Genomic DNA, 11,154 nt, shown 5'->3' on the forward strand with positions numbered 1-11,154 from the left:
AAAGAAAGAGAAAATTTTGTTTTTTCCACGATTTGTCACCACTACATGTCAATGTACCTTCAGAGACTGACAGCAAGAAGCAAACACCTTTAAAACAGAAAACAAGTAAAGGCAGACAGAGAAGTCACCAGAGGTGCATGACTTTTAAGTTGAGAGTGTCTTTCACAATTGCCTCGGCAAAACATCATTGGAGCTGCATGGCCAAGGTCTGAGACTCAGGTAACTCATTTTGCCCTTTTGCATACCTTGCATCTTCTTATCTCCCCATAGCTAGCAGCCAGGTAGGCAGTAGCAGTACAAAAGCAACCTATTTACCATCATGTTTTGTGTCCCCCCAATTAAATATATATATGTGTGTGTATGTATGTATGTATTTGTGATTTTCTTCCCTTTTGCTAACCTATAAAGAAGGTTTTCTCTCTGCTCATGTGCTGCAAAACAGTTTTACAAAGCTGCCTGTGTCACACAGCATCTCATGCAAACAGGCTTCTTCAATACTGCTCTGCTTGCTAAGGTCAGGGGCACCTGATGGGCCAAGGAGATGTGCTAGAGCTGCATTACAGACACATAAACGAGGCCCTAGGCAGTTCTCAGGACAGTGTACAGGCGAACACCGCAGTTACTCCACACAGCTCAGCCAAACAGAGCAATCTGCATCGCTAGGTGAAGCAGCACACTGTTCATTCAGTTCTTTTTTCCTAGCAGGAGGCATTTCCCTACTCTACCGAGCGCCCTGGAGCCCAGCAGAGGCACTGTGAAGTGAAACATCTGCTTCGGCAACAGGGACAAATCGAGCAGCGTGTCCTTTTTAGTCTGAGTTGCAAGTTTCGAGTTTCAGCTCCTCCTTCGCATTCCGGGCCTGCCCTGGCTTCTCTCCCAAGTGTTTCGAAAATGGAGCCTCTCACAACTACTTACCCTCTGAAATATTCAGTGCCCAAAGCCAGGGTCTTTGTCGTTTTTCTGTCGATGGTTTTGTGTACTGCAGTTCTCTGCATACTGCAACTCAGATTTTTTAAACCTAAAACCAAAGATTTTTATTCTTTCGAAGTCAAGGATTCACGAGGAAGGATCGTTTCATTGGAGAAGTACAGAGGGAAAGTAAGTTACAACTTCATTTTATCTTTTTCTTGAATCTTTACTGAAAAACTGACATCCATTGGTAAGAAAACAAAAAGGTTGATTGTGGGAATTTACAGCAGAGATTTGTCCTAACTTCCTGTTATGTAAACAGTAAGCTACAGATAATATTATTTTTTTTTAGTCCTGCTTCCAGAATTAACTATTAGAGCTAATAAATGAAGAAAGAATTACTATAAATCAGTACGATATAAGAATGGAATTTGTGCATTTTAATCTTAGTTAAGAATAATGACATGTTGCATTGAATTTTAGACACTGATCTGAGAAATATCATTTTAATGCCTGCTCTAAATATCTGTTGTTTTGTTTTTACATGCTTATATTTAAACAAAGCTGACAGTTTAAGTTTATCCATTTATAGGATGTTTAAAGAAGGATGTCTCAAAGTAGCTCCAGCAGCTATCACTCTTACCAGTTTAATGAAATTATGACCAGAGAGTCTAGCTCTCAGGTAGGAATAGTGTGATAGTGTGCTTTGTCACGTTAAGATTTAATTGAAATCTCTGTGCCATCTCAGGGTTCTTCCTCAGTGTTCTGACTTTATTTCTTCAAAGGCAACTTTGGTTGTAAACGTGGCGAGTTACTGCCAGAACACAGACAAAAACTACATCGCCCTGCAAGAGCTGCACAGGGAGTTTGGTCCCTCCCACTTCACTGTGCTGGCCTTTCCCTGCAACCAGTTCGGAGAATCAGAGCCCGGCTCAAGCCAGGAAATAGAGGCTTTTGCCAAAGGAAACTATGGAGTAACTTTCCCTGTTTTCCACAAAATCAAGATCCTGGGATCAGAAGCAGAGCCCGCGTTTAAATTTCTAATAGGTAACTATTTTCTTTGGTATATTGAGCTGCCTCTAACCACAGTATTCACCCTCCAGTCCTGTAGGAGTTTGTTTGACAGGCCAGGTCTGAGCACACATCATAGCCTATGGAGAGAAACAGGCACTATGCACACATTTTGCACACATTTGTCTCATTTTAATGTGGATATTGAGGAATACAAAGGTTAGAAGACCCTGAAAGCATCTGTTTCTCCCCACTGAGGATAAAAACAGCTTACTGCAACCAGCCCAGCTAGAAACATCCAATCTGATGGATGTGTAAACCAGAGTGCAAAGACACCCCCTACAAAATCCTGCTTCAGATTATATGACATCTGTTGGAAAACAACTTTTCTTACAGAGAAAAGTGTAACTATGGGTGTCTTAATATTACTGGAAGATACAACATAAATGCATACAGATGAGAAGACTCCTTTTTTAGCAAAGAGCAACCAAGAGCATACAGTAGGATATATAACCACTAATTTGCATTAATTTATCTTGTGACCTTAGGGCCCAACTTGTAAAATGGGCTTGCACTGTTGGGAAGCCCTGTTAGAGTAAACATTTACTGAGCCTCATACTCTCATAAGCAAAATGAAATTCTACTTAGCTGACCAAGAAGCTCACAAACCTAAATCTGACTTTAAAAGCCTTCCTGAATTTGCCTCCCTGAATTGAAAGCCTCCCCTGAGCTTTGGCCAGGTATTTGATCCATACTAAACACCAATATTATGAAAGAAAGGATACTTAGGACATAACCATCCTCTATAACGTCTTTTTAACTAGAAAATGGGGTAGGAGAAGGCCCGAACTTTTATTCCACTTCCCTGCCCCAGACAGGATCACAAGTACCTAACCAATATTATAGGTGCTTCTCCGAACTATTACAGTAGTCCTGTAAAAAACTCCAGAACATCCCAGCCTGTTGCAGTTCTTCACAATCCCTTGTCAGAAAACTCTTTCAACATCTAAATGAAACGTCTCACACCACTTACGCCTATTGCTTCTTGCTGTATTCTCTGTGATACCTTTTATGTTCTTGAAAATGATTATCATGGCCCTCCTCACTTACGAGCCTTTTAAGTGGTCGGCATTATCACTGCCACTGTGTTTCCTCCCACCTCCTCCTAGGCACGTCACCGAAGACGTCAGGTAAAGCCTCATCACCCTGAGTTGCCCTGATGTCCAGGGGAATTTCTGAATGCATTCTGGAGGTGCTTCTCAGTTCATTATAGAAGAGACTAGGGCAAGAAGGTATCAGAGTTGGGTGGGATGAATCCAGGCCTCAGACTCAGATTCTAACTCAAGTGCAGTCAGCGTCAGGCTTTAATACCTACACAGAAACAGGACTGTTACATCCACACATTCAGTTCTTACTTGATACGCTGTTTGCACAAAGGGAGAAGGATCCTCTAGTACTTAAGTATTTTGACATAAGGTCTTTCTTTTCCCGAGTTCCTTTGCTTCATAAGAAATTCCTGTGCATCTTCAATTAAACAAGCAACTGTTTCCTTAATTTGATTGTCTAGACATTCAGAGGGTTGAACATCTCCATGCCTGTGACTGCTAGCTAGCATTTTTCCAGCACTGTCAGTCTGGTGCAAAAAGAATTCACTGGCAGTGAATACAATGCCAGGGCCTTCACACAACTACTTGTTGCTTTCACAGCAGCAGGGCATTTTGCCATTAAGACCATGTCCAAACTTCTAGGAAAGAACAAGGTAGGATTGCTTCGAAATAAATAGCTGAAGAATCACTGCAGGATAATGTCACAACTAGAAGAGTAAGGGAGTCACTAAAATGATCCAATACCATTCTTACAGATTCTTCAAAGAAAGAGCCTCGGTGGAATTTCTGGAAGTACTTGGTCAGTCCTGAGGGTAAAGTTGTGAAATTCTGGAGACCTGAAGAGCCCATAGAAAGTATCAAGCCAGAAGTAGCATCATTAATCAGGCAAATCATCATGAAAAAAAGAGAAGACCTTTGAAAAAGCCATTCACTCCGTGAATCCATTCAACAATGGATCAAAGCAATCCAACAGCATGGTTGTACAGCCTTACCACATTCCTGAGAAATGCTGCTAGAAGTTAAACCATCAGGTGATTTTTTGTTGTTTTTTCTCTTTAGTGTTAGTATTTTCAGCTACACTATGTCAATTAATGTCGGGTTGGCTCCTGCAACAGCCTTGAGAGCAAGCCACTGAGGTCAATGAGGATGGCAAGATACTCGGTACTTTGCAGGCATGGACGTTCAATTTGCATAATGTTTCTGAATGTTTATTTACATTTGCTAACAGCTAATATCAATTTTCACCAGCAGGAAGATAGCTAAAAGGAAGAGGATTGGTGATAAATTACTCAGTATTTGCACAGAAGACATTTTGTTTCCTATCTACCAGTGACAAATTGGTTTTGAGACAAATGCAAGTGACCATACTAGCTTTACAATATTGACAGAGGAAAATTAATGAACTGTGGAGCTTTCAATTAAGTTGTAAAAACCTGTACATAGAAAGTAATATTATTAAAAGAAAAAGAAAAAAAAAATGCAAAACTGTTTCCTTGCCCACTTTCTGTGTTTTGATTCAGCATGCTTTTCACCCTTACAGCAACACCTTTAACCTCTTTAGCCTTCTCCGTACATTGGCAGTGCAGTACAATGCCTTGACTGTGCGCACATGTCCTGCTGGATTTCCTGTCTTCTGACCTGGATGAAGGCAGGGCTTGTGTGCATAAACATGGCAGCTTACAGCAGGAGCCAAAGGGCAACAAAAATCAGCAGCATGGCTCTCTAACAAACATCCTCAAGCACAGCTTTCTGAGGCTATCCAATACAATGCTCCCGAGCCACCTAATGAACAAAGTCTTCAGGTAGAGACATTTGAAGGGGACAAAGGGTCTTGCCTCAAGCCTTGCTCTTCTCACCTTGCAGTTTCCCCTCTCCAGCATGTAACTGCAATGCCATTCCCAGTTCTATTCCAGTGTTCTAGTTCAAACTGATATTCTGATTGATCTGTCTGATGAAGGGAGAAAATAAATTGGAATGAAGACCCTATGCCAGCTGTCTGAAAGGAGAGCTGAGAGGACAGGAACAAGAGAGATCAGTATCTCCTATATGAAAGTGAACAGGCAGAATTAGTGCTGCTCTGTAAGACTAGCAGTGACTGAAAATAATTGAATTTGTAAAAAAAAGAAAAACACTTTTGCCTGAGAAAACACTAATTGAATTTTACAGAATCACAGAATCACAGAATTTTCTAGGTTGGAAGAGACCTCAAGGTCATCGAGTCCAACCTCTGACCTAACGCTAACAGTCCCCACTAAACCATATCCCTAAGCTCTACATCTAAACGTCTTTTGAAGACTTCCAGGGATGGTGACTCCACCACTTCCCTGGGCAGCCTGTTCCAATGCCTCACAACCCTTTCAGTGAAGAAGTTCTTCCTAACATCTAACCTAAAACTCCCCTGGCTCAACTTAAGCCCATTCCCCCTCGTCCTGTCACCAGGCACGTGGGAGAACAGACCAACCCCCACCTCGCTACAGCCTCCCTTGAGGTACCTATAAAGAGCGATAAGGTCGCCCCTGAGCCTCCTCTTCTCCAGGCTGAACAAGCCCAGCTCCCTCAGCCGCTCCTCGTAGGACTTGTTCTCCAGGCCCCTCACCAGCTTCGTCGCCCTTCTCTGCACCCGCTCAAGCACCTCGATGTCCTTCTTGTAGCGAGGGGCCCAAAACTGAACACAGTACTCGAGGTGCGGCCTCACCAGAGCTGAGTACAGGGGGACGATCACCTCCCTAGCCCTGCTGGTCACACTGTTCCTGATACAAGCCAGGATGCCGTTGGCCTTCTTGGCCACCTGAGCACACTGCTGGCTCATATTCAGCCGACTATGCACCATCACTCCCAGGTCCTTCTCTGCCTGGCAGCTCTCCAACCATTCCTCTCCCAGCCTGTAGCTCTGCTTGGGGTTATTGCGCCCCAGGTGCAGGACCCGGCACTTGGCCTTGTTGAACTTCATGCAGTTGGCCTCAGCCCATCGGTGCAGCCTATCCAGATCCTCCTGCAGAGCTTTCCTACCCTCAAGCAGATCGACACACGCACCTAACTTGGTGTCATCTGCGAACTTACTGAGGGTGCACTCGATGCCCTCGTCCAGATCATCGATGAAGTTTCTTACTGCTTGGTCAGAATCTGATATATCTATCTCTATAGAAGTGTGAGTATAGGTACCATTCTATGTAGGTACCGTTCAGTCCTGAATCTGAACAGAGTTTATTTTTTTCAAGGCTTACTGTTTAATTAGTGTTCCTCCAAAAACTCACTATGCTTGTATTAATTGTTCTTCATGAGACATGCCAACTATTCCAATGCAATATTTAAGGCAGATCACTGGTAAACTAAACACTTCCTTCTTAAAGTTATTCCAAGGTAAAAACAAAGCATCTCTAACTGTCAAATTTGCACAGACTTAGAAAGGAGAATAAATAAAAAGAAAATTAGAGCACTGTTATACAAGCACACATTTATCTATGCTCAAAAGTCAGCACAATAATAGATGTATGCATGTTTGTGCCCACTTATAGTTTAAATTGGATACTGCATATAAAATATATGTACTAAACTAAAATCACTATGAACAGATTAAAACCTATTTATTGGACTTTTCAATAATCCCAGCAACTTCAGCTAAAACTGCCTTTACGGTTACCAGAATTCAGTCCACAATTGTTAAAGTTTCTTCAATTCCACTTAAGCATTAACTATTGTAGCCTTGATCCTAATGATTCCTTTATTTCTTTCCCTCACTCTTTAGGTCTCCTCTTTTTCTCCAACAAATACCATTAACCAGCTCCTATTTCCAAAAGTTTACCCAGGAATGCAAATATTCTAAATCTACTTCAGTCACTTGACATGTCCCTGTTAATGCAAGCATTATCAGAAAATATTTGTTTGCTGAGCCCATACATCAATGTTCCAGTAAATAAGAGCAATATTAAAGGAGCTGCGAAGTCATAGGATGACTTCCAAAACAAAATTTATGTCAGACTAGAACCCCTTTTTCTCATGCTCCTGTCTGTGACAAAAGATGATGATGTTACTTGTACTCCCTATGGAGAGCAGTCTACAGACCATGTTATCACCTGACCTGTCTCAGTCATGGTGAAGCCAAAAAAATGCCAAGTGTGCAAACAATTACACAGACAGATTCTGAACTCTGGCTCTGGGCAACATATTTACATGGATGTTGCTCCTGTCATTCTGAAATCCCACGTGAATTACCTGTAGCTCTAGCAGCTTGATTTCTCCATTTAAAAAGCAAAAATAAATGCTATTTCCACATCTGAGCATGTCCCTAGAGCACAGTCACTAAGGAAGAAGGGCTCTGTAGAAGCACATCATGTCAGTCCTTGTTACAGCAATACATTTCTTACTGCTGTCTGTGGCTCTAGTTTGGTTCTACTAGTGTGGAATTGACAAACTTCTCAGCACCTATGATTCATGAGAAATTCCTTTCCCTAACCCCCTTTGCTCATTTTAAACTATTTTTTGATCAAAGTAAGCAAGTTTCAGAGAAACAAAAGTGCTGCTTTTCTGCCAGCTCCCATTTAAGTCAACTCAGCCTAAGCTGAAGCCACACACCTCTCCCACAGAAGGACCTGCAGCTGCTAAGAAAAAGCCAAGAGTTTCCAAATCGCTTCTGTGGTTCCACTGTCTGCTTCTTGACAGTGCCCTGAGTGCTCCAAAGGCCTTAGCCTTTGTTTGTAAGGCTCTGTTTAACCTTAGGATCATATTTAGTGGTGGAAGAAAACATACTCACAAGGGGCCCAAACCTGAAACTTTTACTGAAGTTACTGAATTTACATAAATTAGTAATCTCTTTAGAAACCAATTGGATTAGCTCCATAATTGTGTAAAATATACTTAAATATATTTTTATAGATGCACACAGTTTGTGTAACCTAGCACACCTTCTTTCAGTCAGGGGAACTAGTCTAGCACAGGGTCCCACACCAGCTAAGGATGCGATGAGGTATTCATAGCAACAGTCTTAATATTCTTGTCTCAACAGTGATGCAGTGATGTGCTGATGTGGCAGTGTAGTTAGTTGCTGGTGTATGGGGAGCAGCTAACTAACAACACACTGCCTAATCACCACACACAGCACTAGGACCAACCTAATTCTGGAGAGCTTCACAACGTTGTTCCCATTTCTCTTCCTAGAAGGCCTTCATTTAGACGGTTTGCAAGGCACATTACTTGCTTTGTTTGAGTGCTCCTGTAACAAAGAGTTTCTTTTGCATTCCATAAAGAGAAAGTGCAGAGATGAAGACAGAGGTAACGTTCTGATGCCTGTGGCAGTATGTTTGATAGAAGCTTACAGTGTAATATGAATCAAAAGGATCCATTTCCTTCCAGCCTGTAACCTGCCAAAGAATAATATATGTCCTATTCAAACTCTATTGTCTCCTGGTGAGAATATGTGCAGTTTTTTAGGGCATCCATGTTCACAAATTAAGCCATTTAAGCAAGGGGAGAAAAAAAGGTTTAAAAATTACTTCTGTTCTATAGAATGGAAAGGTAATTATTGTTCAGTTATAGCCTTCAGGCAGTTACTGAAATGTGATTTTAAGCCTTTCCAACTTCTAATTACTCAATGCAAAAAAAAATCATTTAATTAAATTTAAAAATTAAATAAATAACGTTTTTAATTGTTCTTTTAAGAAAACTTCCAGAGAAATTAAAGTGGTTTGATTTTTTTTTTCAAATCTGAAATAATTATTGAATTAAGTACCTGCCTGTTTCAAGCATTTATAAACTTCCTACTACCTTGGTATATAGAAGCAGACACACCAAAAAAAAAATCGAAACCAACCAAAAATTCTCTCAATTCTTTGGATAAGGGGAATACAACATACAACTATAATACTGAAAATGAGCCTGACAGTCAAAAAACAGTAATAATCAAATGGACCCAGAAGTTTCCATATACAAAACTAGCAGCTCTCCAGTTTGATGCTAAAGGTATGTGTATCAGGATAGCAACTGCATGTTAGCTGATGTCAGAATTTCAACCAGCTAACATACACTGCCATCCCGTCACACACAGGTGCACCACCTCCCTTACTGGAAATTAGATTCAACATCAACAGCGATGGACTGGCCCTGCAGCTGGTGACAGTGCAGTAGTGACTGCTACACTCAAATACAGCAGCCACCGAACAACACACTGCCTACAAGCCACAGAGTTCATGCAGACTGAGATTCCTCCTGAAATGCACGTACCTGGAGACATCTACCTAAATTCAGCTTTGTGTACCTGTTTCAAGTTTCATGTTTCATATACATATAAATACACACGTATGCATGTTCAAGCAGTAAATACTTACATGCAATGGATGACACAGATAAGTTTCCAATTCAGTAAGACTTGAATTAAATTAATTGTACAAAACCCACATGGAATGTGAGAAGTATCAGACTCCAGACTACCAAAAAGGAATGGGAAATTGTTGTAAACAATTTCTTGCCTTGCTTTGTACCAGCACCAGTGTAGTATGTTGTCTCCACAAGTAAATTAGTATCATACATACTTACTTCAGTCCTTTCCTTCCTTGAGCATCCATATTGGTCATTGTGGGAGCCCAGGCCTGTGACTAGATGAGCCAGGAGTTTAACTCAGTGTAGTTGATTTTCTTATTTTGAAATACGAATCATTACTGATTACTTCATAGCACAAATTGACTTCAGGTGATGAGGCTCACTGTACCTCCCTTTACAGAAAGATGCCTAAGGACTCTAAGATTCAAGCTCATAGATTTAGGCTGGATGGAGGTAAAATTTTACCTACAACATCCATTTTGAAAGAAAGCCCTTTGAAGTCATGCTGAAGTCAGTCACTGAGTTAAATGTCTTGGATCAAAGCAAATTAGTACCAAAAATTAATATCAAATTTGAAGACTTCTCTTTGTTCTTAAAAGCAAGGCTTAGGTCACTGAAAATAAATCTCACCAACCCTGCATTCTCAATACAAAACAAAAGACTAAGACATTTACTTGTCGGAATGCTGCTGTTAGCAGCTACAGAGTAGTGTTGGCTAATTGCTTTCTGGTTTGTCCCACAGCAAGAGGAGGCCACCTCTGAGTTTTCCACGATGCTTGTGAATGCAACAATATGGAGTGCAGCTAGCAGCTGTTCACACCTCTGAGACAACAGCCAGCTAACAGGCACTGCCAGACTGCTACAATCTGCTGTTTTGGCCATTGGCTCCCCCTCAGCCCCCAGTCAAACCTTCTTCTCCTCGAGCCCAGTCATTGCTCATTATAACAACACAGCTTTTCCCGTGGGGTCACTTACAGAACATTTTTATTTTGGAGTGCCATTCTCAGCATGCTGGCGGCAAAATTTATTTTGCTGTCATATCTAAGGGTGCACTGCTTATCTCCTGCTTTGTCACTTCCAATACGGTCATTTCCTTTTACACCTTCACCCAGTCCATCACTTTATGCATTCCATTCTCACTAGGTTTTGTGGTATTTGTCAAATCCATAAGGTGCAAGCTGCCTGTTATTTTGCATTTTGCTTACTGTCAAGCATACTGTTGGTGAATATCATGTTAGGTAAACTATGTACCTACCGTATACATGAGTTCCGTGTGGTCCTTCTTATCTTTACCACCCTCTAAATGTGGACAAGTCAGCTTGAAGTGCCAGTAAAGACAACACGGTAAATCTGCAGAATCTCTTCAATCAAATCAAGCAATGCTTGCTTTTAAACAGCAAGCAGTCCCCCTAGTGCCAAGAGAGAATCCCACATGTTTCTGAATCCTTCCCTCAACAGATGTCACCATCATAACCTGTGTCTTTCAAACGCTTCAGATCTTGAAGTTAAGAAAGAGTGGTAAGGATTAACAGGAAAGGAAAATATATCATTCCTTTTCTCAAAATCGCTGATTTTCCACAGCCTCCTCCTCCTTTCCCTCCCTCCACAATCAAAAAGAGCAACACCAGCGCAACACAGACAGCGGGGAGCGAAGGTCTGTGCCTGCCCTTACCTCGGTCACCTGCTGCAGGCTTTGCTCTCTGCTCCGCTTCAGGTCTTTTCCGAGCGTCCCCATCACCTTCTCCTTCAAAGGAACAGATGCACAACGCTTAACACAGACACCTAACTCAGCAGGGCCGCAGTTCCCTCACCCTGC

General features: G+C 41.5%; 1 protein-coding gene across 2 annotated transcripts; it reads left to right on the top strand.

The window, feature by feature from the left end:
- Nucleotides 1–866: 866 nt before the first annotated feature.
- On the top strand, nt 867–4,459 carry GPX8 (glutathione peroxidase 8 (putative)). 2 transcript variants are annotated; one of them, XM_032205951.1, is made up of 3 exons: nt 867–1,098; nt 1,695–1,956; nt 3,782–4,459. In XM_032205951.1, exons 1-3 carry the CDS (start codon nt 892–894, stop codon nt 3,943–3,945), a joined length of 633 nt encoding a protein of 210 aa, XP_032061842.1. In that variant the 5' UTR covers nt 867–891; the 3' UTR covers nt 3,946–4,459. The 2 variants fall into 2 exon arrangements, with proteins under 2 accessions (XP_032061842.1, XP_032061843.1); XM_032205952.1 differs by lacking the exon at nt 1,695–1,956 and having other exon boundaries at nt 3,782–3,850.
- The last annotated feature ends 6,695 nt before the right edge of the window (nt 4,460–11,154 follow it).

The sequence above is a fragment of the Aythya fuligula genome, chromosome Z (assembly GCF_009819795.1).
Source record: "Aythya fuligula isolate bAytFul2 chromosome Z, bAytFul2.pri, whole genome shotgun sequence".
NCBI lineage: Eukaryota > Metazoa > Chordata > Aves > Anseriformes > Anatidae > Aythya > Aythya fuligula.

Coding starts and splice junctions, on each gene's coding strand:
- GPX8 (XM_032205951.1), top strand. CDS start 892: ATGGAGCCTCTCACAACTACTTACCCTCTGAAATATTCAGTGCCCAAA. Junction 1,099..1,694: donor TGGAGAAGTACAGAGGGAAA/GTAAGTTACAAC, acceptor ATTTCTTCAAAG/GCAACTTTGGTTGTAAACGT. Junction 1,957..3,781: donor CGCGTTTAAATTTCTAATAG/GTAACTATTTTC, acceptor CCATTCTTACAG/ATTCTTCAAAGAAAGAGCCT.